The sequence below is a fragment of the Phascolarctos cinereus genome, unplaced genomic scaffold (genome assembly GCF_003287225.1).
Source record: "Phascolarctos cinereus isolate Bilbo 61053 unplaced genomic scaffold, phaCin_HiC Scaffold_4;HRSCAF=312, whole genome shotgun sequence".
Taxonomy (NCBI): domain Eukaryota; kingdom Metazoa; phylum Chordata; class Mammalia; order Diprotodontia; family Phascolarctidae; genus Phascolarctos; species Phascolarctos cinereus.
In genome coordinates, this window is record NW_027555847.1 from 464,960,034 (window position 1) to 464,987,773 (window position 27,740).

Sequence of the window (27,740 nt, forward strand, 5' to 3'; positions counted from 1 at the left end):
CTGTTCTGGGGCATGATGAAATTAGCACAATATCTGCAAAAAAGGAGCTTGTGGAAGGCCTCCACAATTGGGAATGCCTCTTTCATTTGAACCCTGCAGTGGACATCCTTTAGGATAGTGGCAGATTCCTTTCCTTTATTTTGTGGCATAATTAACATTAATAACAGGAAGCTGTTGGACAGTTATATTTGTAGTTGCATTCATCAAGAAACCTTATATGGTCTTATATGCACAGGAGAAATCTTTTTAAAGGGGAGCCTTTAAATCTGCACTTTGTTCACTGTCAAAATTATAATCAACAAATAATAACAGCAGGATTTTATATTCTCTGCACTTTTCAGTTGAATTGTATTTAGCTGAAGAACTCAAAAATGGAGATGACTTTAGAATATATTTCAGTGGATCTGTTTTTTCTTCCATGTGGGTTCTCCTTTCCTTGACATAGATTTCAACTTCTCTAGGCCTTTTCATTCCTGTATAGTTTTTAACTGTCCTTTTGTAAAGCCTTTTAGATGAATCTACCATTGTGAGAGATCTTTTAACATTTTAGTATGTGACATAAGATACCTACTAAAATCAAGACTTTAAAATATGAAAATTAAATACCTACAAACATTTTAGTGCTGATGCTGATAGCTTCGATCCATGTATAGAATCTGTCCTGATTCTGCGACTTGCTAGGTAATAGCCATGAATCATTTTTTCTGCCTCCAAACTGATCTCTACATGCAGATTCTTTGCAAAAGCAATTAGCTAAAATTTAAAAACAGTTAAAAAGATTGAAGCTTTATAAATTGTATAAAATCCAAAGTAGTTATTTCTAACAAATATTCATTTACACAATTTAAATTAATTCCTAGAGGTGGTATGAAATCACTGAGCATTTTGTTTGCTGTTTAATTTCAATAAAATGAAGAATGGCAGTGTGATGTAGTACAAAGAAAGAGAATTTGATTTGGAATCTGATAAGTCATTTTCCTCATCAATCTTACTTCTTATTGGTGTGGTACAATAGAAAGAGCCTTGGGTTGGGAATCAAAGAACCTGAGTTCAAATTCCAGATCTGCCACTTTATGCCTATATGACCTTGGGCAAGTTACTTAACTTCTCTGGGCCTCAGTTACCTCATCTGAAAAATGAGGGGGGTTAGACTAAATGGTCTCTAAGGTCCCTTCCAATTCCATGATCTTATGGCCAGGCCTTAAACCCAATTCACTCCTAGGTCCCTGCCTGAGCACCACTTCATGGTTAATTTTTTTAGGCCCTCTTCGCTCAGAGTAAATGTAAATAGTAACTTTCTCTTTTGGCCAGTAATTCTTAAGGGTCTTCCCCTCCCAGTTTGATTTTATTATTATTATTATTGTTAAAGGGGTCATCCCTTGACTCACTTCTGAAAGAGGCCTATTCATTGAATGGGTGTTACCTCACTCAAAGTGAGAACCTGAAAAGACCTTAGCTTAAAAAGGCCAAGGTCTCCCATTGCATCCTGGGCCTTCTCTAGTAGTCCTGATGAATATCTGGTCACTGGACCCAGATGGTTCTGGAGGAGAAAGTGAGGCTGGTGATCTTGCACAGCCCTCCCTCACTCAAATCAAAGTTAATTGCAAGTCATGTCATCTCCCTGGTGTCATAGTCCTCTTCAAGAACAAAGGACAAATACAGAAATCTTATGACAACCTCTGGCCTTCCTAACTTCACACCTGAATTACCATAACTGCCTCCTAGCTAATATCTCTCTTTCAAATTATCTTGCATGCTGCTGCCAGCCTGATTTTCCCAAAACACCACTTTTATTATGTCATAGTCCTGATAAATAGCCCATATAGGGATAACCCACCTAACACTGTAAGTATTCATTCTATTCCAAGTTCTAGGCTAGGTGCTGTGAATACAAAAATGAAACAATCCCTAATATCAAGTCTAAATTTGTTTGCCTGGCTTTAGCAATCTTTCACAGACTCGTCCTACCTAGCTATTGACTTGTCAGTGTGTGACAATGTCAGTTTAGTCAGGTAGGCTCACAATTCACTTGACATGCTCATTTCTGCATCCATGCCTTTGTTCATATGATATTATTTCCTGTAACATTTTGCCAAAAGCAATATTTCACAGAACCTAAACAAGGTCCACCTATACCCTGGCCAGATTTCTTATCCCAATATGGAAATATTTTCTATCAAAATAACTTAATAGTGAAATCTCCAACCCTTTCAGAAGCTACAAATATCATTATCATATTCATATCAATTCCCCTCTCAAAACAAAAATACCTTCTCTAAGCATATCAAGTTTATTTTCATCATAGTAGAGTATGAAGCAAGGTTTTTAGAAAACTGGTTTTAATAATTACTTGTTTCACTAATCAAATAAAATTTCTGCAATGCTAATAATTTTTGAAAAATAATTTTCATGTCTTTGTTTATAAATATATAGATTATTTGTCCAGCAGTTAGATTTGTCAAGCTTTGTAGACCTGTAAAAAGCTAGACATTCCCTAGAATCAGAATGGAAAACAATCATATAGAGATTGTGTTTTCTGACATTTTATTCTGTTTTTATTTTTTTTAAACACCATCAAAGTTATGCTGATTAGGTGCTTTATAGTTTTAAAAATCAATAGACTTGCAAAAACCCACCCCTGAAAATGTCAATATTTATCTGATACAGATAATATTATTACATTAATTGCAGAGAATACATTAATATTCTCATACTAAAAACAAGAGATTGGGAAATGGGTTCTATACCAAGCACTTAAAATTAATGAAATACATGTTAGAATAAAGAAGGGCAGGGAGAGTCTAAATGATGAGAAATAAATCTTTAAAGAAAGCCCAGTTTTAAAATCTGAGGGTCATTGTGGGGAGGTCTTCTATACAGTCCATTTATTCAGTTACCTTTTCATAATCTTGTTCTGTAAACTTTTTAGAAGCTTCATAAAGCACCTTTTCAGGATCAATGGCTTTTTTTAAACTGTGTTGAACAGAAGGAAGAATTGGGTGGCAAGGAGATGATTCATTACAATAAATCAACAGTCCAAATGCATCCATGAGGTTAACTGGAATCAAACTGAAATCCTATGTCAAATAATAAGCAAAAAGGAGAGTTCAAGATTTTCTCAATTTGCAAATCATATAATTAGAAATATACCATGTCACTACTAAAATCTAAATTATATTTTCAGGTTTTAGACTGGCCTTGTGATTTCATAATTATAAGGAATTCCCTTTATAGAAATTCTTCCCATGAATGTGGCATAGTGGTTGTTGCGTTAGATGTGGAGTCAGGAACACCTGAGTTAAAATCCTGCCTCAGACACTGTGTAACCCTCGGCAAGACATAGTTTGCTCTCAACTTCAGTTTTCTCATCTGTAAAATGGAGCTAACAATGGCACCTACCTTACAAGGTTGTTGTGAAGATCAAATAACACACATAATGCAAATAACTTTGCAAATATTAAAGCCTTACATAAATGAGAGCCATTAATGATTTGCTCATGGTCACACAGCTACCATGTGTCAGAGGCAGGGCTTGAACCCAGCACTGCTTGCTCCAAGGCCATCCTTCTATCTACTATTCCATGCTTCCTACATATCTGCAGTATAGTAGCATTAATGTATTTAATTGGTCTAACTTTTCTATTAAGAAGATAAGCTTATGTAAAAAGGAATTTTTGAGAGTATTGACTATTAAGTGTTAAAGTTGCCTTACACATAAATATTAGAATTTCAACAAGCATAAGGTCAAGCCCTATGAATAAGTTAAATTGGCAGCAATAATTGTAGTGTGATTTGGGAGACCCCCAAAGACTGTCCTTCCCCGAAATAGCATCTCCCTTCAACATGCCCTCCACCATCCCCACTCCATTAGCCTGCCTAAAAATCTCACCATTAGAAACACACATTTGTGATAAAGCAACCCAACTTTTCTTCCTTTGTTATGAAGCCCCTTTTTCTCATAAAAATATGTTCAGGTACACTCTCAGATAATTGTAATTGTACTATCAATATCTGTCTATTGAGAAAAACAAAAAGCTGCTCAGAATTCAGCAACACTTTAAAAATGAATTTATATTTTAGCATTGACACATTTGAAAAACATTCATACATAGATTATGAGATGCTTTACTCAGTCCACAGAAAGTGTCTTTATTTTATTGAGTCATAACATGTTTTGTTAGAGCAATATAAAGATCAAAATGTCAAAGCTTAGTGAATACACAGGTTTGCAGATTCCAGACCACAGGCTGGGAAACACCAGGTTAAAGCACTATCTTCAGAAATTATATTAATTATGTTACCAAGGAGGGATAATATAGTAACAGTATAAAACTATTATTATCTTATCAAAGAATTGGGTAGAGATGGAATATAGAATGAATAAATTTTGATTGGGTGTAGGGGTAGGGTAGTAGGTAGTGAGGAAGGACTGAATCCTAGGGTATTGCCAAGAATGGCAGGTCAAGATTGGATAATTCCTGAAGGGACCATAAGTAGCAGAGAACAACATGAAGTCATTAAGTATCTGGGATGGGGCTCTGAAAATGGAAGAGGACAGCACGAAATAACTTTGCTTTCTTCACAATTTTGCTTAAGGCTAACCTTAAAGGTAACTAATTTCCAGCAATTATTCACATTCAATTCTTTTGCTAGTGCAAAAATTTTTATTTTCTATTAGATTCTTTCCACTCTTTATTAATGTTGAGTATTATCTTTCAAGAATCAATGTTTCACAGTGGACAGAGAATTGGTCTCAAAATCAGTAATTCCTGCATATAATTCCTGCTTCTGAAACATACATGCTGACTATGTGACTCTGGACTAATCACTTAACCTCTCATCCCTTGGCAATTCTTGAAGATTATAATTCGCAGGGAAGTTTTTGACCTGCATTGATAAAGGCAGTTTCTTCATAGGGAGTCACCCATACTAGGGAAATCATAGGTCTAGTGTCTATACCTCATCTCTTACCCTTCATTACAGTTCCTCTCACTACCTGTTCAAAATAGCTGGATACGGCTGAAATTGTTTTTAATCCCAATTTTAATATTATTCATCTGTAATGCTTTGAAGATGTAGAATAATTTTATATTGAAAGGATTAAATATATATTATAATCTATAACTAAATTCACTGCAAAGCATTATAAGAAAAAAGGTTAACTCACCACTTGACCAATTAAAGGGCTGTTTCTATGTACGTGTCTCTTTGAGGATGAGTCCACATCAATAAAAGACCAAAAGCTGGACTGAACTGAAAAGGTAACTTGCTGATCATCACCATCTCCATACTTCTTTCCAGGAATATACACTGTAATGCTTCTGCTTTCTAAAACTGAGTCCAGACATATTAATAATTTGTGTTTTAATAATAATACTTTAATCTTCTAAAGCCCTGATCCCATGCCTCACTGTGGGTTCTTGGATTGTGTTTCTGCAATCCAAGTACCAGCATTACCAAATTTGCAAAAGTTACCAGAGGGTTGACTACCAAGTAATAAACAGTATTTTTAACCACAACAACTCATGAAGCTACCCTTTTAAGGAGTAGCCAGGGACTAAGATCTGCATCAGTAGAAGGAACACACACACTAATGAAATCACACTAGAGTTTGAGTATGCATATTTGTTACAAAGGTTTTGTTTTTTCTGGTTTTTTTTCTTCCCAGCTAGGAGGTTGGGAGGGGCGGGGTAGTGTTGCCCTCCCAAAAGGAAAAAAAATCCCAAGTTTAAATTATTATTTATATTTTTTTGTTTTCAACATTACCTTCATTTCTGAAAAGAATTTCTTTCCTTTTCCCTCCCCAATGACATCCCTTGTACCAAAAAATTAAAAAAGAGAAGAAAAAAAAAGTAGCTTAGTAAAACTAACATGTCAGACTGAGTCTGACAGTGTCAGTATGTTGCACATTCACAGTCCCTAACCTCTGTAAAGAAGGGAAGGCAGTACCTTTTGTCATCTTTTGTTTGAGGACAAATTTGATTTCTATCATTTTAGATCAATATTCTCCCAAATCATGGAACAAGTATAATCTCTCAAATATTTAAATGGATCTGTGACTGACCCACACACACTTGCCTATGCTGTGTGACTCTTGTCCATGTTCCCACATAAGTTTGCCACACAGGGTCCAATCAGTGTGTGCTGCAGGTCTTTCTCACTTCCGGTATTTTGAAAGTACTGTTGTTCATCTGTCATCCCTTGCCCTTGCCACATGACAAGTCCATTTGCTCTTCCTATCCTACAGTTCCTTGGTGATATCTTTAACTTCTATCCTTTAAGTTCCTTAGTGGTTATTGCAGCCTGCTCATACCCGCCACGTACCTTTTCATTGCCTGCTGTGTGATTTTCATTTTTAATTCTTTAGAAACTGTTGTTATAGAAAAGGGCTCCTTTTGGGGGAGTTAGTTATGTGTGGGAATATTGGAGTTAGTGATAGTGATAAAAAAGAAAAGGAGCGTCAATGAAACATTAACAAAAATACACAGTAAAGGGTAGGAAGTTTAGAAGGGAACATAGACAAGCACAGTTGTGTGAGAACTATGATAAAATTCATATATACTTTAAAAAAACAAGTTGTAAGTAAAAGAGATTGACATTGTCATATACAATCCTTTTTCTGTTCTTTATATAAGAAAATGTTTATTAATGACATCAGGTTCAAGATAATAAAAAAGATTAAAAAAGAAAGTGAAGGAAAAAAGAAAAAGTCTATAAGATAGAGCTTTGCTCTAATGAATCAAATGCTCTTTTATAATCAACAAACATAGAGAATATCTTATATTCTCTATATCTCTCAGGCAATAGTGAAATGATAAAGACATGGTTCATTGTTGAATATTGCTTCCAAAAGCCTGCTTGTTCTCTGCTAAGGCCATACTCCTTAAGTAGGAGTCTGCAATCAATGTTCTACTTCCTTTCCCCTCACTCTCTTTTTAACTCTCTATAGGGTGGCTTCTGATAGCATCATTCAACTGAAACTGCTCTCTTCAAAATTACCAGTGTTCTCTTAATTACTGAATCTAATAGCCTTTTCTCATTCATCTTCCATCTTGATATCTCTGCAGTCTTTACCACTATCAATCACCATCTTCTTGACTCCCTCAGCTCTTTATGTTTTTATGACATTTTCTCTCATAGTTCACTTGGTGCAATTTCTTTCTCTAACTAAGCTCATTAATCACAAGTGTCCCCCAAGTCTCTGGCTGAACTCATGATCTTTCTCCACAACTTTGCCCTCTTACAAACTTCCCCATTACTGTTGAGGGTGTCACCATCCTTCCAATTACCTAGGGTGACAACATAGTCAGCCTTTGATTCCTCAGTCTTCTTTACCCCTCCTACATACAATCAGTTGACAAGTGCTGTTGATTTAACTTTTCATAGCATCTTTCATAAACACTCCTTTCTCTCTCGGTACTGCTACAGCTCCAGTGCAGGTCCTCATTACCTCACGCCTGGCCTATTGCAATAGTCTGCTACCTAGTCTCCCTGTATCAAGCTTCTTCTTATTCCAGTCCAACATCCATTCAGCTGTCAAATTGATCTTCCTAAAGCAAAGGTCTGATCATGTCACTTCTTCCCCCTCCATTCAATAAGTACCATTGGCTCTCCTATTACCCTATTATCTTCCCTCTGAGATTTTGTTCCATGCTTTTGATATCGACCTCTCCTTCAAATACCTTGTATATCAATCCTTCAGCATGCTCACATTTGTGTTGCTGTCAAATACAGATCTCCTTTATATACACTCAGTCTAATCTTTCCCATCATTGTTCTCTTTAGTGACATTTCTACTCCCCTATAAGCACATCTAGGACTGTGGTATTGAATCCATTATTCTTGATAGAGAAAGTAGTTTGTCATAAAAATTTTTACACATCTTTTCCATTTTTATTCCAATTGTTGCCTTCCTTCTATCTTTGTCTCTGAATACCCTTGGAATTAATTTGCTTATTTGAATGCTTTGCCAAGCTTTTAAAAATCTGTCAATTGTCTGGGAAATGTTTCCTCTCCTATCATCGTGAGAATCTATGTGAAATTGTACCTATCTGTGCATAGAGGAGGGGGAAGGAGAATAATCCTACTACTTGCTGTTATTTTCCTTGGGAGTAAATTGAACAGGCCTCAAACTTTCCCAATTAAAGTGTGTGTGCAGGCAGAGTGTGAGGAGGAAATTAGACCTTTCCTTTAAGATTTAAAACGGTTCTTTTTAGAAGTTGTAATAACGGAAACTTAAAAGTTTGTTTTTCTTGAAGTTGAAATAACTTTTACAGCTGACCCTACTACTGATGGTCCTTGAGATAACCTTCTATATCTTGTTTTATAAATATCCAGGGAATCATGAAGATAACTTAATGTATTCTGTGTTGTAGCATTACACAAAAAACTGTTTTAACCTAAAATAATCACATAGAGTAATATCAGCAGGGCAGCTAGGTGGCACAGTGGATAGAGCACTGGGCCTGCAAGTCAGAAAGATCCAGGCTCAAATGTGGCCTCAGACGCTTATTAGCTGTGTGACCCTGGGTAAGTCACTTTAACCTGGTTTACCTCAGTTTCCTCATCTGTGAAATGAGTTGGAGAAGGAAATAGCAAACCACTCTAGCATCTTTGCCAAGAAGACTCCAAATGGGGTCACAAGGAGTCAAACACAACTGAAAAATGACTAAATAACAACAAATATTTATAATGTGGTGGTAGCAATATCCTAAGATCTTGCCCAAAGTAGACTAAATTAGTTCCTTAAAGGATATAGAAACCATTCTTGAGACTTAATTCACTGGAGGTGAGGAGAGGATAAAACCTCAGGTCATTGACATAACTTCCTGGTGTCTTTAATACAAAAAAATGGCATGAGTTTTCATGTAGATCCTCCCTCAGGCTTCTGACTGGCAAAACAGCAGTATAAGCATTGAACGACTACTGAATCAATGCTGTAATCTTGCTGCATATCCTTTCCCTGACCTAAATATTCTTTCTCTAAGAAAGGATAAGAAAATCTCTTTTAGATAACTATCAGATGTTTTCTTAGTTCTGCTTACTTTGCTTCAAGTTACATAAATCTTCCTATTCTTCTCTGAATCCTTCAAATTCATCTTTTCCTAAGGTGCAGTAATACTCCATTGCATTCATGTACTACAATGTTAAGCCATTCCTCAACTGATGAACATCTATTTTGTTTTCAGGTTTTCACTACCACAAAAAGTGCTGCTTGGAATATCTGACTATATATGGGACCTTTCTTTTTGTCTTCTACCTCTTTGGGGCATTTATAAGAGGCTCTAGTAAAGAATAAACCAGTAACATAAAACAACCCCTTCTAAAACAAAGAACACAATACTAATATGCTGTTGGTAAACCTGAAAACAATTTTATAACCTCTAAGACAAAATAAGGTATAGGAATGTATTGAAACATATGAATTCGGAGAAACACAGAAAGACATTTATAAATGAATGAAGAGGGAAATAAACAGAACCAGAAGAGCAATATATACAACAATTACAGTAATATGAACAAAAACAATCCTAAAAGGCAGCTAATCTCAGATGAATTGCAATGCCTAGTCTTGGTTTCAGAGATCACACTTCTTTTCACTTGGTAGAGAGCCAAGGAACTATGAGTATGGGATGTTGCCAATGCTATTATTTTGTCAGTTCTACTTAACTGCTTTCCTCTGTTACTAGGAAAGGTTCAATAGGGTAGAGAAAGGTGGAGAGAATATCCCGGGAAATGATCAGTGAAGAGAAAAAAAAATCAAAAGGTATCAGCACAACTTTAAAGTAAAAAAAAAATAGCACATAGAATCATGAATTTTACAATTGGAAAGGACATCATAGATCAACCTCTTTTGCCAATTAAAAAACTGATGCATGAAGAAGTTGTGACTTACTAAAAAAAATCACACAACTAGTTAATGGTGGAATTTGGATTTGAACCAGGTAATTAGTAGTTTTCTTTTAAATAAAATTGGGCTTTCAAAGTGGAATCTTACTCAGGATAATGATCCTTTTTCATCCTAACAGGAAAGAAGTGGGAGCAATTCTGGCTCTAAACTATCTGAATCTACAAGAGATCTGAAATTTAAAGGGCCAGCTAACCTACAGAATACTTTTCCATTTCACACAGCACTAACCTTAACAGATCAATTTTGAACTATACAATAGTTTTCATTTTTAGTACAATATCCTAATCTGACTTCTCTGTTAACACTTCTGAGTACTAAGGGTTTCCACAGTATATTAGGAGATCAGCTCTTTGGAGTCCTGCTTACATAAGAACATGATTCCATAACTTGGATTCATAAAATTTAGAACTTGTTTCAGTTCTTTAAATCCCATATCTCTATTGGACCCTGAATTTGAATGTGTAAGTTGACCAAGAAACAACTACTTAAAAAAATATTGACCTACCAGATTGAAGCAATTCGAGTTTATCTTTTTTGTGTGATGACAAGTCTCCTATGTAGCAGATGCCATCTTTGGCTAGCAAGGCACTGCAAGCTTGAATGCTAGCAACTCCAGTTCCATATTTATCTCTGGACAGAGTGGGAAAAATTTCACTAGATGTTGGATGACGTATACCTCGAGGCACAAGACATACACAGAAGTTCAAAAGCCTAGGGGAAAAAAGTTTCATTCATATTGTTTTTGGCAGTTATATTCATTGAATGATAAGTCTTTTAGAAAATATTGTTCTTGTACTTTTGTCATATCCTATATGAATACAAAAGTTTGCATATCAAAAAAAAATTTGGATTATGGTTGACTTGACTGACTCAGAGGGATAAAAAGAGGTAATTTCTCCTTTACCTGATGTCATAGCACTAGGGAGAAAGAATGTCAGTGAAAGCAGCTCTAGATGTGAAGACAGTAGGCCTAAGTATGAATCTCAGTTCTGTCACTTACCATTTCTTATATCTTAGCTTCATTTTAAAAAATTAAACAACTTTCTCTGTCACTAAAAAAGGATTTCAAATGTTTTCATATTCAAATAATTTAAGGTTATTCTATATTAATGCTTAGTGAAAAAATTTACTAATATTTTTAATATCTCAGACTATAATTTTAAAAACACATAATGCATTTACCTGTCTACAAGTAATGTATCACTTGTTACAATTAAAATGTCCACGTAATCTTCAACTTCCTTGTTTCTATCATTTGTCTGTACTAGACTCATCAGCAAACAAAGTTTTAACATGTTGTAAGTCCCTGGAGGAATGATCTGTGATGCAAAAATGTTGGCTAGTATAGCTGTAAATTTCCAGCATGAGCTTGAAGTCAAGGACAGGAGATACCTGAAGTTGTCACTAATACCAGAAGGAGCTGAAAGTAAATATTAACATAACTATTAAATAGTGTTTTAAAATGATGAAAATGTGTTATGAGCATTCTATTTAAAACTGGTACCAAGTTTTAAATATCATGAAAGATACCATATTTATTAATTCATTCGTACCAATACTACACAAAATTACAAAATTAGCTGATGTGAAATTCTAATAAATCCTTTTGTAAAAAGAAAGATTCATTGCTGTGGCTATAATGACCTGATTTTATTTCTTGTGGAAAAAATGCAAATTAGGTGAGGACATGAAAATTGCATAAGCTATAGGTATTGTATAATTTATCTGATGTGTTAAAAGCACCTGCCACTCAAGTTCCATTCCAAAGTTAAACTATAGTGTAGAGATGACTATGGATCCTTGAAGTCTGTACTAGGATAATCCAAGTTTTGGCAGATCCCTCCAAGGTGAAAGTGCTTTATGTACAGGCTTTGACAATGGATGGACATGGCTGTTGTTAGAGGACCAGTCTTACAGAGTTTGGGAAGATCATTAGCAGAGGGTTGTCTACCAGTTAAAGAATTGTTTTTGCCCATAAAGGCTCTTAAAAGCCCTTAAAAAATTAAAAAAAAAACACTATGCCTACTAAGGCATAAATAAAGGTGTTGCAATCTGTATCAGTGGAAGAAGGTGAAATCATGTATTCTTGAATTAATGAAAAGAAATGAGAGAATAATCTGATTTTCTCAACTTAAAGAATATAATTCTACATACAGCCTTACTTCAATGCTTTGAATATAGTGCTAAAAACAGACTGACTCTTCTGTTTGAGAACCAACCCGGCTGAGTGTGAAAACAGATTCATCACCATAAGTTGGCCACGAGGTGATAAATACTTTGGGAGAGGCAATCCATTAAATCAAGAAAAAAATTAAAAATGGCACTCAGTCCTGTGTGGCCCCTTTCAACTTCTACAGAGTCACAGTAATATTGTATCAGCAAAGGGAAGATAGGACAGGAAGGATCACATATTTTTCAGACAGTCTATAAATATTAATTTACCTTTTGGCAGTCTGCAAGATCTTTATCAAATGACCAGTGACTTGACATACAATCTGAAAAACTGAACCACACCAATATCAATAGTCTTACAAAAGATGAAACCAGAAGGCAAAAGGAAGTAAGTGGAATGTAGCTAAATGGAAAAATGACCCATAGGTTCTCCTTGGAAAGGCAAACAAAGGATCTGGAATTTCATTGTCCATCCAAAGTCTTTATGAAATTGCATTTATGAGACACTTGGTTATCTTGTCTTATGGAACTCACAATGATCATGGGCAAAAAGGGCAACATGAAGATGTCTATAGATGATACAAAAATATCACTGCAAATGATAGAAGACCATAGTAAAGTCCTCCAAACCAAGTGTCCTAGTTTTGAGAAGCTAATTTCAAGGATTGCAGATCAGTCTCTCCTACCCATTCCTCAACGTTTAGTAGCAAATGCTAGCCCAGTCAAACCTGTTAAACTTTTGACATGTGGATGAGTTAAAATAGTCTATGCTTCAAAGGAAACTTATTAACTCAATATGAAAGCAGAAAGGATTACAAAAAATTGCACTGAATTTAAATGTTAATTCAAGAAAAGAATCTCCCAAAATGAAGATTGCACTTGTGGTTTCAGTATGTAATAAGTGACAAATAAATCCAATCACACAAAGGAGCTGGTCCATTAGTTAGCATACTTTGTACAGGCAGAAATTCATTCAGTAGCTTCTCAAACCATGAAGTCATAACAGTCAATAAAAGGCCTTCTGTAAAAAAAAAAAAGCTACCTAGGACACTGTCAGCATCTACTTTGATGCCTGGTGACTTCAAGTGAAGGTACGCATAGAGTAGAATGGAAAAACTATGTTGGAAAATATGGCTCAGGTTTAAGAAATTAAATAGGCCAAAGGATTGTAGCACATGTATATAACAAATAGTGTAGTGTGGCTTAGAAAATAGTTTGGGAAAGCCTATCCATTCTCTTTTCACATTTTTTTTAAACTTTTTTTTACATTTTTATTTTTTGCAAGGCAATTGGAGTTAAGTGACTTGCTCAGGGTCACACAGCTAGTGAGTATCATGTGTCTCAGGCCTCATTTGAACTCAGGTCCTCCTGACTCCAGGGCCGCTTCTCTTTCCACTGCACCACCTAGCTGCCCCTTTCTTTCATATTTTTATCAGAGATACCCTTGATAGACATTTAAATAATTTTTTAATCACAATTTTATAAAAATGAGAAAGTAGAATATGGATGGATCGCTTTATGTACTACACATATAGTCAACAGAAACAAAAAAAGGAATAGACATCGTGGAACTAATGAAATATAAATTTCAAAAATATTACTATGGTACTAACAAATACATAAGATTACTATAGATGCTTTAAGTAGAAGAGACCTTTAAGACTAGCCCAACCTCCTAATTTAAAAGATGAGGAAACTGTTGTGACCTGCCCAAGGTTGCACTGGTGGTGTAGCAGTCTTTCCACTACACTATGTACCACATTTAAGATGTCGATGAAACGTTAAATGCAATCCTCTAATAGTGTATGTAGTAACTCCTTGGAGGTCTACTTCCACGACTCCCACTTGTATTATTAGAAGGCCAAGTCCCCAGAGCATGGCTGCCCCACATACTCAAGATTCTAAGTGTAGCCCTGAGGATTACTAGAGTTTCTTGTGCTCTTGCTCATGAGCCCCACTAGCGTGTTCCACACTGATTATCAGACAAACTTAATAAGCTTTCAGAAAGGTTATTTACTAAGTAGCTATAGCAAGAAATGTTAAATATTCCTCTCAAACTGTGGGCACACCATCCCCTTGCACAGACAAGGTCCCTGAGCAGAGTGGGCTCAAATTTAGGGAGTCCATGTGGCCTCAGTGCAAACTCATAACTCTTGATTTTTGGAAATCGTTTTAGTCCTTTATGAAGTCCTCATAAAGTTCCTCTCAGGTGTATCTCTCTGTTGCGCTCTGAGGTTCAGTGCCTTATAGAATCCTAAATCTGCTTTTCTCTGCTGTATCTTTGTGCTCTTGATACATATGCTGCCATCAACCATTGTTGTTCCATGGACATTGCTACCAGCAATGATGTGCATTCTAGATCTTCCCAGTTTTCACAGATCACAAGGTTGTCACATGGTCAAGGTTGAAGAAGAAGGGAAACTAGTTCCTTTCCCAATTGTAACTCCCTTTCAGATGTCTTTCATCACTGGATTTGACTACCACTGTACTGACTAGCTCCAAACTAGCTTGCTATTTTTGTATATAGCCCCACAAGGCATGGAAGGAAGGAAACAATTTGTTAGGCACCTACTGTATTCCAGACACTAAGTTAAGTGCTTTATTAGTATCTCATTTGATTCTCATGATGACTCTGTGAGGTAGCTATTATCCCCATTTTACAGTTGAGGAAACTGAGGCAGAGCTTAAGTGACTTGCCCAAGGTCACACAGTTAGTGAGTGTCTAAGGCCATATTTGTACTTATTTTCTTCTTGACTCTAGAGCAGCTAGATGGTTCAGTGAATAGAGCGCTGGGCCTGGAGGTAGGAAGACCTCAGTTCAAATTCAGCCTCAGACACTCACTAGCTGTGTGACCCTGGGCAAGTCACTTAATCTTTGTTTGCTTTAATTCACTGAAGAAGAAAATGGCAAACCTCTCCAGTATCTTTGCCAAGAAAACCCCATAGACAGTATGGTCCATGGAGTCATGATGAGTTGGACATGACTGAACAGCAGCTTTTTTCCACCATTCACTGCACTACCTACCTACAACATGGCTAATTCTTTTCAACCAATCACAAGATATTCTCTGTGTGGCATTATCTGCTTTCATCAAGTGACCCAACGTCCCAGTGATCTTTTCAAGATAATTAAGGAACTATTCTTACCCAGTTTACTTTTGATAAAATTTAACTGAGATATCTGGGCCTTCTGTGATAATTGGAATAGGGGTAGACCCTCACTCTTACATATATATTTGATTAATAAAATATTACCCTCTACTTAAAATATTTTTTATCAGAAAATATCAAATTACTTAATATACATAAGACCAAATCCTACTCAATTTGCAAACTCCTCCCCTAGAGTGAAAGTTAGTGTTAGGTACTTAGAGGGAAAAATTCTTCCAAATCATTTACTATTTAACAAGCAACTATTTCTTTCTTCTGAACCAGTGATACATATAATTAGAATAAAAGGAGAAAACAGGCAACGTGGTATAGTGGAAAAAACTGCATTTGGAGTCAGAGGATATGGGTTCAAATCCTGCTTCTCTTACTGCCCATTAGACTTGAGGAAAGTCACGTATTTTCTGGGTCTCTGTTTTTTAATTTTTAAAAATGAGGAAGTTGTACCAGATGATATCTAGGTTCTTCCAGCTCAAACACCTATATTACTTACTAATATTTCTATAGCTTATTTGTTTCCAAATAGTGGGGAGGCAATGGCTATTTAAACTGCATTTATGAAGATACAGAGAAGGCAGAGGATGAAGTTGAGAAAGCCACTATGGTTCAAAGTAGTTGGAAATGATTGATGGACTGGCCAGGAAAGGCTAGAGACAAAAGTCACTTCTATCGGCATCTACCACAATTAAGCACTTCTGCACTGTAAACCATACCCTATTTCTGAGGTCAACAAAGTATAAAAAGTAATGTAAGTTCTACAGCCTTTTGTTCTGATGTGCAGGATAAGGAAGAATGCTGAACTTGTACTGATTCTAGAAAGTGGTGAATGGGATAGCAAGTGAATATTCTGGTGGGCTGCTAGCAAAGACTGTCACAAATAGTCAGAATGGCATTGACAGGATGTATATCATTAAATATTGTCCTTCATGTAGCAGAAACGTTTTTTAGTTCCTCTGTACTTGTCTGATGATTCACTTCATGGATGAGAGATAGACCAATATATATTAAGTACTAAGTGTTAACCTGTTTTCTCACCCTTTATGGATAATACACTTTTAACGTTTGGAGACTGACTCAGGGCAGTTAAGAAATTTAGATCATGGACAAACTTATATGGCACTTTAAAAAAAAATTGTTGCCATTTGATGCCCTCAGCTTTGGAATTATACAGAAAAGCAATGTCTTATAGATCTCACCCAATGCTATGAATTGGCCCCATTCTAAGCAATGAATAACATATCTTCAAGGACAGGTACAGGATTAGCCAGATTTTGCCCCATTTAAACCTCTCAATCATCTAGAATGCTCAAATTCCAAAGAATAGATTTGGGAACAGAATCAACACATAACACCTTACTTCCCCATCAGTCACTGCCCTAGAATCTCTGCAAAACAATGAAATTCATGAAGCATCACTAACATGAGTCAGAAAGGTCTTTTTTCTGCTTTATAAGGGGAAAGCTGGGAAGCCATTTTGCCATCCTACAAACTGGGTCTACATGTTCTTCACATGGACTGAGTCATCATCTGGCATAGGGCACGGGAAATTCACAGATCATATAGGATAACTTCTTATACAGGGTAGTACTGAGAGACAGCAGCCACATTCTTTTTTTTGTGAGGCAATTGGGGTTAAGTGACTTGCCCAGGGTCAGCTAGTAAGTATCAAGTGTCTGAGGTCGGATTTGAACTCAGGTCCCCCTTTCTCCAAGGCCAGAGCTCTAACAGCAGCCACATTCTTAACCTTATTATTCATGGTTTCTGGTAACTCCAAGTATCTTTTAATAAACTTCATTATGATATAATACATTTTACTTTCACAGGCTATCTTTCATTCCTTTGGTGTGCTGGCAGGTCTAACTCACAACTATCCATTTAGAAAACACTTGCTACTAAACAGTTGACAATGAATAAGACAGATTAATCGCCTTTCCAGTCTCTGAAAATAAGCCTTAGACCTGGTACAACTTGTCATTTTTGGCACCAAGCTATAGGTTGTTGACCCATGCCTTAGTTACTTAAATCATCTCTGAAAATTTCTACTGTATTTATTAAATAGCTTACTCTTTTTTTTTTTTGGAACTGGCTCATATGTTACATTTAAGAGAAAGAAAATGGAAGCTGGCCTTTGCAGTAACAATCATTTGATTGAATTCAACTGTTACCTTTCAAAGCAAAGAAATAGTGTGTATGTAGTCAATATTTATTGACTAAACAGAAGGTCTTAATGGGGATGGCTGGCCCCTTTTTACAGGAGTTGCTTCCCTAGATGATGTCTATGAGGGCTGGGTTGGCAGTACATCTGGTGGTGTGGAAGGTGCTGCCACTCCCAGGGCTCCTGTGCTTATCTGATTATTGGTTGAAACCCCAAATGGTTAATGCCTCTCCCTCAGTTACTCTCTCTCTCTCTCTCTCTCTCTCTCTCTCTCTCTCTCTCTCTCTCTCTCTCTCTTTCCCTGTGTGTGTGTGTATGTAAATAATAGGTGCCTTGGTAGTCCTCAGCAGGAAGTTACCAACCATCAATACTGTTGTCTGTTTTGATTATTGGATGACCTCTTCTGGTGGCTCCTAAAAATCTGTATCAATTGTTCATAAAAAAGAGTTACTTCTTCCACGGAGGGTCTAGCTCTGCTAGGGATGTGGTGTGGTACAGTACAAAGGATATTGGTACTGAGTCAGAGAATTTGGGTTCAAATTTCATCTCTGCTGCTTACTGCCTATGAGTCCTTGAGTAAGTTACTTAACCTATCTGGGACTCAGTTTCCTCACCTGTAAAATGAAGGGTTAGATTAGTTGGCCTATGAAGTCCCTTCAAACTCTAACTCTATGATCCTGTGACTTAAGGAGACTTTTATCTATTATATAGCTTCAAATGTTCATTGGTCATTCTTGTTACATTCATCAACCTTCCAACCTCTTCACACTAGATAGGATTCCCTTTTGTCTATTAATTTTATTTTTATTTTTCTGTCTCTGATATGTTCCCTATTCTTTTTAAATTAACAAAAAGTCTTTATTGATCTTTTGTTTTTTTAAATCACCATAATTTCCCCAACATCTTTCCCTCCCCCTCTCAGAGAGCCATCTCTTATAATAAATATTTTTAAAGACAAAAATAGAAATGAAGCAGTATAACCAATCAATATATTTTTAAAAAGTCAGAAAATGTGTAAAACATGTATCACACGTAGATCTCTTAATTCTGCAAAGACTGGGTTGGGGAGGTCTTCATATCTCTTTTTTCAATCCTTGCTTGTTCATTGTAATTTTGCAACTTTGAATTTCGATTTTTTTTGCAGTTCTTTCCAGTTACATTGTTGTAGTCACTGCTTATATAATTTTCTTGCCTGCCCTCTGCTTATTTCACTTGGTATCAGTTTGTGTAAATCTTGATAATACTCAGATGTATTCATCACATTCATAATTTTTTACAGCATAGTAACATTCCATTACATTCATGTATCACAATTTGCTTGTCCATTCCCCAATCAATGGGCATCAACTTTGTATCCAGTTCTTTGCTACCCCAGAAAAGTACCGTTGTCAATATATTAGTACACACAGAGCCTTTTTGTCAATGACCTGTTTGGGATATATGCCTAGCAGTGGAATTTCTGGGTCAAAGGGTATAGGCATTTTAGTGACTTTGTTTGCACTTGACTAAAAGCATTTGACTAAATGCTTTCCAAAATGGTTGTGTTTATTGACAGCTCTACCAACAATGCAGTAGTGTGCCTATCTTCCAACATCCCTGCCAGTATTGACTATTCCCGTCTTTTGTCATCTTTGCCAGTTTGTAGGGTATGAAGTAAAATCTCAGGATTGTTTTGATTTGCATTCCTTTTAATATTAGTGATTCAGAACATTTCTAAATTCTTTTAAGTAATGCTTCATTCTCACTAATAATCTGGAGAGTAGAGCAGTGCTTCTTTCGCTCATTTAGCTTTCCCTCTAGGAGGAAACATCAATTTGTTTTGTTACTTGTCATTGGCAAGAAGCATATAAAATACTCTCTTCAAGTCAGAAAAATTGCCTTTGCCCATACTTGCTAGAAACAAGACTCTCAGCTCTATGTTGAGTTCCTGGTAGTTCTCTGCACGGACAAGGGCCTGTTTGTCTACTTCCTGCTTTGAGGACTTTGTAGTACAGGTGCTTGGCATATAGTAAGTGCTTAATAAATGCAAGTTGATTGATGCTAGTTGATCCCTCTTTGCCTTGTGACATGCTATTTCATTCTGCCACCTCTGACCGTAAATTAGATTCTTGCCAAGGTCTAATGTAAAAAGAAGCTACTCTCAGTTGTGGTCTGCCAGAGGTTTTAAGCAGACATCTAATTAATAGCAAGACTTTATTTAAACCTAATTAGTTACCTTTTCTCCCTGCTGGATTTCAGATCCCATCTTGTTGCTTCTCTAACCTAGTGTCCTTCGTTCAGGTATTTGAAGCAAGATACTTATCTTACTTCTGATTTGTGCTGCAGAATGGCAAATACCCCTCCAAGTTCCAGTGCTTCTACAGGAAGGGTAGAAAATTCCATTAGAATTCTCCAGGAGAATGTAGGCTTCTTGAGGTCAGAGACAGTTTTTGTTTTACATTTTTTTTATTAAGAACTTGACAAATATCAACAAATATCCATATTTCACCATACAAAGAAAAGAAAGAATATTATATAAGAAATCATGAACTTCTCTTTTATAGTTTAAAAGAAAATTAATATTAGATTTAAAACCACAGTAACAAAATTATCCTGTTTGTCTTTATCTCCCTTCTGAACTTCCTGCTCTGTTCTGTGTATTTTAAAAATGTTCCATTGATGTTCTTTTCTCTTCAGCATCACTGTAATTACCACCAAGTTCTCCCCCAACTATCCCTACCATACTTCTCTAAGTTCTCATTTGTAACAAACATAACCAAACAAAATAAATTCACATATTAGCTGTCTGACACAGTATGTCTCATTCTGCACTTCTAGTCCATCACTTGTCAAAAGGCAGGGACTGTTTTTTATTTTGGTTTTGTATCTCCAGTACTCAGCACAGTGCCTTGCATTTAGTAGGTGCTTCATAAATGCTAGTTGAATTGGATTGAATTAGAAAAGTTCTGTTAAAGAGTGATGAGGTTTTGCAGTGTTTCTATGATTTACCTAGACAGTCTCCTGAAAAGGTAAACTCTTCTCTCCCTGACTTTTTCTAACCTTTTTGGTAAGATAAAGGAAAAAGTATAATAACAATATATTTTAAAATTCTATTGGCAAGGCTTATAAGGTAAATTTTTTTATAAGTATACTTTTTTGCTTCTTGGAGGAAGTGATATATTATAATTCAGGTGTTGATGAAGTTTTATTATGTTATTTTAGTTTCTTTAATACTTTGATCCATGATTTAATTTGTGTGGAGTACCCAGTATTTATTCTAATTCCAAGCCTGTCTCCTAAATCCATAGCAATTTTCTAAAAGCATAGAAATTTTGCAGAGATTTTTAAGGCTTGTACAGCTTAATAAACCGTCCTCATGAGTTTTTGTGGCTAAAAATGAATTACCTGGTGACCCTCTGCTGATGAATCTCCCTGAATTTAATTAGACTGGTCCTTTGAAAAGAATTACAGAATCTCTGGCCAAGACTGTATGGAAAGCTTTCTCAGCTTGGCAGGGCCTATCGCATCTTATGCTCTGTTGGAATTTCTATTAAGAATACTACATTTATGCTATGATGAAGTCTTAGAATAGAACTTTAATGCTTTTACCATAGTAAAAATTCAATAAATATTTATCGATTGAAATATTTAAAAAATTTATGACAATGACATTTTTCTTACCTTTCGGACTGCACAAATTTATGCTGTTGGCCTCTATACAAACAACGTTTTGTGAAGAGTTTTTAACACAAGTTGGAATTCCAACAATTATATATTCATTTCCTATTTTGATTTTATTGCTTAATTCATCTAAAATTATGAAGTAAATAAAAAAGATTTATTCATTAAATGAACTTTGTAAATATCATATACCTAAGACATTCAGAATTAGTACCAATTTATGGTGAACTAGCTATGAAGAATGATGATTTTATTTATTTTACTGTCTATAAATGAGAGAAGGTAAAAAAAGTTTGCTAATGAACTTTAGTATTTATTTATATTGAAGCACTAATTTGAAGGAGCAAATATTGAATATTCAATAAAACTCTGACCCAGGAGGATAAAAAAGTGAAATAATTACTCTGATTCCTCATTCTACAAGAAGTTTGGGTGATTGTAAAACTACAGAACAAAGCCCAATGAAGGTTTACAAGGAGTAGAAGAATTCAATTTTAAGAAAACTTAAATTTACAAGTTTTTTTAAAAAACAGAAACACCCAAGTAGTATAAGGACCTTTAAGCAACTTAGTTATTTGTTTTATAGGGTTTTTTTTTAAGTTCAAAATAAGCTTACTTACCTCTTAGGAAAACTGTAAGAGACTGAAATCTCACTGGTTGATTATTGGGACATCCTTGAAAAGCAATAAGTGACTTTGCTGTAATTATTTCAGCTATCTGTTTATCTTAACACAAAGAACACAGTTATTATTGGAATATATTTCAAACTTAATTTTGACACCAATAAGTTTAAAGTAATGAAATATGTTTTAAATGTTATTATTCAAAAATTAAAAATTATATTTTTACCACCAAGTACTCTAAACTTCCTGTCTTCTTGAAGTGGGGAGTTACACAGCTTACATGAGAAATCATTTCTCACTGTTGTAGATTCTGTGGCACCAGGCACATGCACTCTTATATACTGAAATCCTGAAAGAAAACATAAATTAAGTCTGTTTTTGGGCTTAGAAATTTATCCATAATCATTCAAAATTTATGTTAAATTTGCCCTATTGCATGTAGGGAGCTGATAGTCATACAATGGTATTTTTGTTGCAGCTGCTGATTAAACAAGACAAAGTAAAACCCTTACTTTTATTTTAATTACCTAAAGTTTTAGTGTGGCACTGAGGTTTACTATTTTGTTTACTATTTACTAATTTACTATTGGGGCCTATTTCCTCTTTGGGGTCTAGGTAGATATATATGGAAGGAAGATCCTTAGCTTTCAAATCTCCTGTATTCTTCCCTCTAAGATTAACCAGGGAGGGTATTGAGAGAGAACAAGCTTTTAGAAATAGCTTTTCTTTTCTATGGAAAACTGTTGATTTCAATCCAGCAAGCCTTCTGTATGCTCTAGTCTAGACTACTCTCTTTCTGTATTGTATATCATGATTTATTTGTTAGGCAGATACACATTCAATGCTTTTTGAACATGTAAAAAAATGCATCTTTGGATCATACAAAATAAATTTATAAGTAGAAATTAGTGAGAGGACATGATTTTGACAATGAGGAACAAATAAAATTATTAAAATCTTTATGAAGTTTTCAGAATGTGATCCTGTCTGCTCTTGCACATGTACCTACTGAAAAAAGAGCACTGAGGCATGCTGAAATTCACTATCTTCATTCCTAATAACAATTAATAAACTGATGGACCACATATTAGTGCAGATAGTCATTATAGTCTTAAAGTTAGGAAAGCCTGAGTTCAAGTCCAGCCTCTGACAAATGAATACTAGCTGTGAGTTCATGAGTAAGTTATTAACTTCTCAGTGTTGTAAACACAGGTAGCACAGTTTCCTTATTTGGAGTTCTCTATACTGAAGAGAAGGAAATAGCAAAGCGCTCCAGTATCTTTGCCATGAAAACCCCAGATAAGGTCATGAAGAGTCAGACACAACTGAATCAACTAAACATCAACATACCCAAGAAATTAGACGGCTGGTCCAAAAATACCCAAACATTCACATTTATATAGCACTTTAAAATTTATATGCATTCTCTTTACAATAACCCCGTGAGCTAAGTAATAATGCAAGTGCTGTTATCTTCATTATTCCTGTTTTATAATTGAGGAAATGGAAGATCAAAGAAGTTAGTGATTTACTCCTGGCCAAACGGGTCACACTATGTGTGTGACTCCTGACTTCAAAACCAGCACTTTTATCTTACTATAAGACATTGCTACTCCAACGACATAATATGATCTAAACTTAACTAGTGCTTAGCTCCTTATTTTGAATACTGTACCTTCAGAAAGAGGACATGTTTCATCTGAACAAAGGAATCTTGCTCCTTGTGTATATTTAGTTACTGTTGTCATTGCAATTATTATTCCTTGTACCATATAAAACCTCTGAGAGAGGTAATCAAATGGAAACTCACAAAGGTCAAGCGCATAACTTGGCAGAAGAGGCAAATGTGTTAATTTCAGCACTATATTAATCTGATTAAAAAATGAAAACTATATTAATAAAACTGCATATTAAAACATATATGAATTAAAATTTTAAGATAGCAGAAAATAAAATATATAATTGTAAAATATTACATTGAGTTTTGAGAAAAATAGTGATTTTAACAAAATCTGGAAATGGGACCAGACATTTCTGTAAGTGCTATTTTAAAACTATTGCATTTTAGCTTTGTTTCTGTTAAATATTAAAAAAAAACTTACTTGAGTTTCAGTCTGTAACTGTTTGATTAAGCAAAGAGTTTTAACAGCAACAAAACAAACCTGCAATTGAAAACAAAAATTTTACAAAGAAAAAATTGATTCAACAAAAATTGTCTTTAAGGGGCAGGTAGGTGGCACAGTGGATAGAACTCTGGTGTTAGAGTCAGGAGGACCTGAGTTCAAATGTGAACTCAGACATTTGACACTACCTGTGTGATCCTGGGCAAGTCACTTAACCCCGATTGCCTCACCAAAAAGCAATAAAAAAAAATTTAGCTTACTGATTGAAAAAGTTGAGCAGCTTTCAAAGGTTGTGTAAAATATGATTTCCAAGAACTGCATCCAGTTCAACAATGTCAGAAGGATTTATTGAAATATTGAACCGATATACAGCATAACTTTGCTTTGAATCTGTAAATAAACATCAATTCAATAATCATCATCATCATCACACAGTGTATTTTGAAGTATTCAGTCTAAAAAACCATTAAAAATTGTTTTTGATGAATATACCATTATAGTGCTTGCAATCATCTATAAATTTCTGAAGGCCTCCACTCCTGTCAAGGTAGATAAGGGCTGCCTCTTTCAGCTTTAGGTTAGACATGCTTAAGTTGATTTTTCTTTTATCAAAAAGAGGAAATGAATGACGGAAGAGCTAGAAATCCTGTAATAAAATCACAGATTGCCTAGTTGACAAAGTCCACTACTAGTAAGCCTTTTAAATCATAAGTCAGATAACTGTTCAAACACCTCCTATCTAGAAAACAATTTTTTTTCCTTCTGGAATTGAAATATAAAACAATTTTTTAAAATGAGACTGCGTTCTGAGAGGGATCTTGGAGCTTATCTGGTCCAACACCCTCATTTTTAGAGATGAGAGACCTGACCCTGTGAAGCTCAGGGAGGGTGACACGGTAACCCCAGGGTACCCTCCCCCCACCCCCCGCCGTATTGGAGCAGGATTTGAAGCTGGCTGCTGAGGGACAACCATCAACCATCAGCAACCAAGGAGGCCTAGGCCTAGATTTTGGGCAATCATTGCACGGGTTATTTAACCATTAAAAAAAAAATTATACAGGTTTCAGGGGTTATTTAAAAGCAAGGTGATGTGGGCCGTTCTTTGTTCTGTGGAACATAGAAAATGATGCGCGAAGGTTCGGAATCTTTGTGGAAAATACTAAACAAAAACGTGGGCGAATGGAGATAAAAATGTTGGCAATGTTATCCCACAGCTTACAGACTACACCGACTTGATCTTTTCCCCGCGTCAGCCGCAGAGACAGGAGAATTAAAAAAAAAAAACTGCAGTGCTGATTGACAGTCAATAGCGCAGCCCCGCTCCGCCCCGCCGCGCCCCGCCCTCTCCTGCTCCTCTCCCAGCGCTCCCCGCGCCCGCGGCGGCCGTTGCATCGAGCGCGAGCCGGGCCCGAGACTCCGCCCCCACCCGCACCGCGCCTGGCACCAACGCGCGCCCGGCACGAAGGCGGCTATCGCGTGCTGTCGGGAGCGCGCACGCGCGGCCTGCCACCACCTCGGGGCGATCTGTGCGCTTCTTCTGGCCCTCCGGCAGATCTTTGGAAATAACTGGGCGGGTGGCGGCGGGGTGCAGGGGTTCCCTCGGAGGCCTGGCTCGATCCCGACCTAGGGCTTTGGATCGGAATCGCAGAGGCATTTGATCTGACGGCGGGAAGGACCTCGGGGCACCCTGACCCCATCCTCCCTTGGTGGGACAGCCCGAAAACGGCTGTTTTTCCACAGGTCAAGTTCACATTGCCGCGAATCCTGGAAAAGGAAATTACTCTGGGCTACAGAACCCAAAGAAATACTTTTTCAAAAAAAATTTTTTTCTCACTTCAATTTTTGTGGTACTGAATTTTGCTTTAAGTTACAGAGCCATTCGCCGAGGGTTGGACAGCCTTCGGTTATTCAGAAATTTGGGGTGTAAAGGGGGCTTGATTCACCCTTGGTTTTTCCATTCCTACTCCTACTGTCTTGAGAAAGATCGTTATCACTTCACACCTGGCTTAATTCAACAGCCTCTTACGGTTTCTACGCTTTCTCCCTATTTTAATCTTTTTTTATTGCCAAACTAGTATTCCAGAAACACTGCTTTCTTTCATACTTAAGTGCTCAAGAACCTAGTGTTTCCCCATTTTCCTATTAAATCAAATCCAAACTCTCCCTTGTCTAGTTTTCAAGGTCCTTTATGACCTTGCTACACTGTACCTAACCCTACTTTCCACAAAGTTACACTCCAGTCAAGCTGTTTTCAGAAATGAATGTACATAGTGATTGCTACCTCTTTTTTCATTACCGTTTCTAAATATCTCCCCAACTTCCCACCTCGGGAAGGTCTAACCAATCCAACTAGCTCAAGTCTCAGCCTCTCTACGAGGCCTTGCCTCTTCACTGCAGTTTCAGTTTCTGTTTTCTCCTTTTAATTTCACCAATTTATTATTTAATCTTTTTATAAGCGTTTTGCATGTTAAACTTGTTTTCTAAACTAAACTCAAAAGCTCCCCACAAGCAATCGCTTCTACTACAAGGTCTAAAAATTTATTGGATACATTTAATTTGACTGATGGAACAAGGCTGTCTTGCCATATGTATTTACTGTCTTAGGTTACTTTAGAAGAGTATCCGGGTGGGGAACCTGCAGCCTTGAGGCCACATGTGGCCTGCTAGGTCCTTAAGTGTACCCCTTTGACTGAATCCAAACTTCACAGAACAAATCCCCTTAATAAAAGGAATACTTCTGTAAAACTTGGACTCAGTCAAAAGGCCACATCCAAGTTCCTAGAAGGCCACATGTGTGGCCTCGAAGTGGAAGGTTCCCCACCCCTGGTAGATAAACCATCTTGTTTTCTGCCAACAGAAAGACTTGTTCAGCCAAATGACTCAGAAGCACAAATTAAGGACTAACTTTAAAATTTTAGTTTTGCACATCTGAAAAAATTGACATTGGGAAGGATGGCTGGACCAGTCAACACCAAGGAAATCTGTGCAGAGGTAACACACTCTGAAAAGCTAAGAGTGACTGTTTTGTAAGTTAATTCAGGGAGAGGAATACTATACTGAAAAGCAAACTCCCAAACCAAGGATGTTACTAAAAAAAAAAAAGGTGGTCAAGAAGAGTTAACTATTGACCCATGTCTTTCTCATTTTTATTAATAATGAGAACTATGCCATATGCATGCTGAAGGTTTCCTTGTTGAAAACATAAGGGAACAGGCAAGCTTTAGCAAATTATTTTCTGCAGACCACAACTCTAGTCTCATGATTGAATGAAGCGTGGAGAAAATCCAAGATCTGGCATTCTATGGATTACACATTCGTTTTTAACTGGTGGAGTAAAAACAGTTTTTAAAAAACTCTTACATAAGATCATATAAAATTCCTTGACAAATTTAACTAGAGAACTAGGTGACTCTTGGATTATCAATATCAAGTGAAATGTACAAGTCAGATCAGATCAGATTTATGGCAGGAAGGAACTCATTTTACAGACCAGGAAATTGAGGACCTGAGAGGTGAAGTGACTTGCACAATGTTGCAAAGTATAAGATGTATGCTCATGAAAACTTTTTGCCACTGTTGTAATGAGGGTCCTGCACAGGGTCCAAATGAAAGAATTTCTTTTGGTGAGGTCCTAGAAATTCTATTTTCAGACCATAAAATACTGATTCTACCAAATCCCAGAACATTATGGGGGCTCCTTAGCAAGATCCCTGATCACTCAAGAAGTTAGCATAACAACTCTAAGTGAAAAACTAAAATAAATGGAAAATGTCTTTTCCACATCTATGTGCATATGAATAATTAGTCCCATTGGGTTATAGGCTAGCCGAATACACATACTTAGGATTGGTGCCATAGTAGGGCAATGAGCAGGGTCCAGAATTGAATAGGAGGAAGAGCCTAGGCTGGATTACATTTGGGGAATTGTA

General features: G+C 36.3%; 1 protein-coding gene across 1 annotated transcript; it reads right to left on the minus strand.

Annotated features, from left to right (window-relative positions):
• Positions 1-606: 606 nt before the first annotated feature.
• MCMDC2 (minichromosome maintenance domain containing 2) lies at positions 607-24,397 on the minus strand. The gene is given in 13 exon segments (XM_078153379.1): positions 607-753; positions 2,898-3,077; positions 5,168-5,334; positions 10,416-10,621; positions 11,093-11,330; positions 21,066-21,194; positions 21,686-21,790; positions 21,915-22,037; positions 23,364-23,559; positions 23,791-23,850; positions 24,072-24,103; positions 24,106-24,201; positions 24,304-24,397. Coding segments are annotated over 13 exon segments (1,773 nt in total).
• Positions 24,398-27,740: the final 3,343 nt, after the last annotated feature.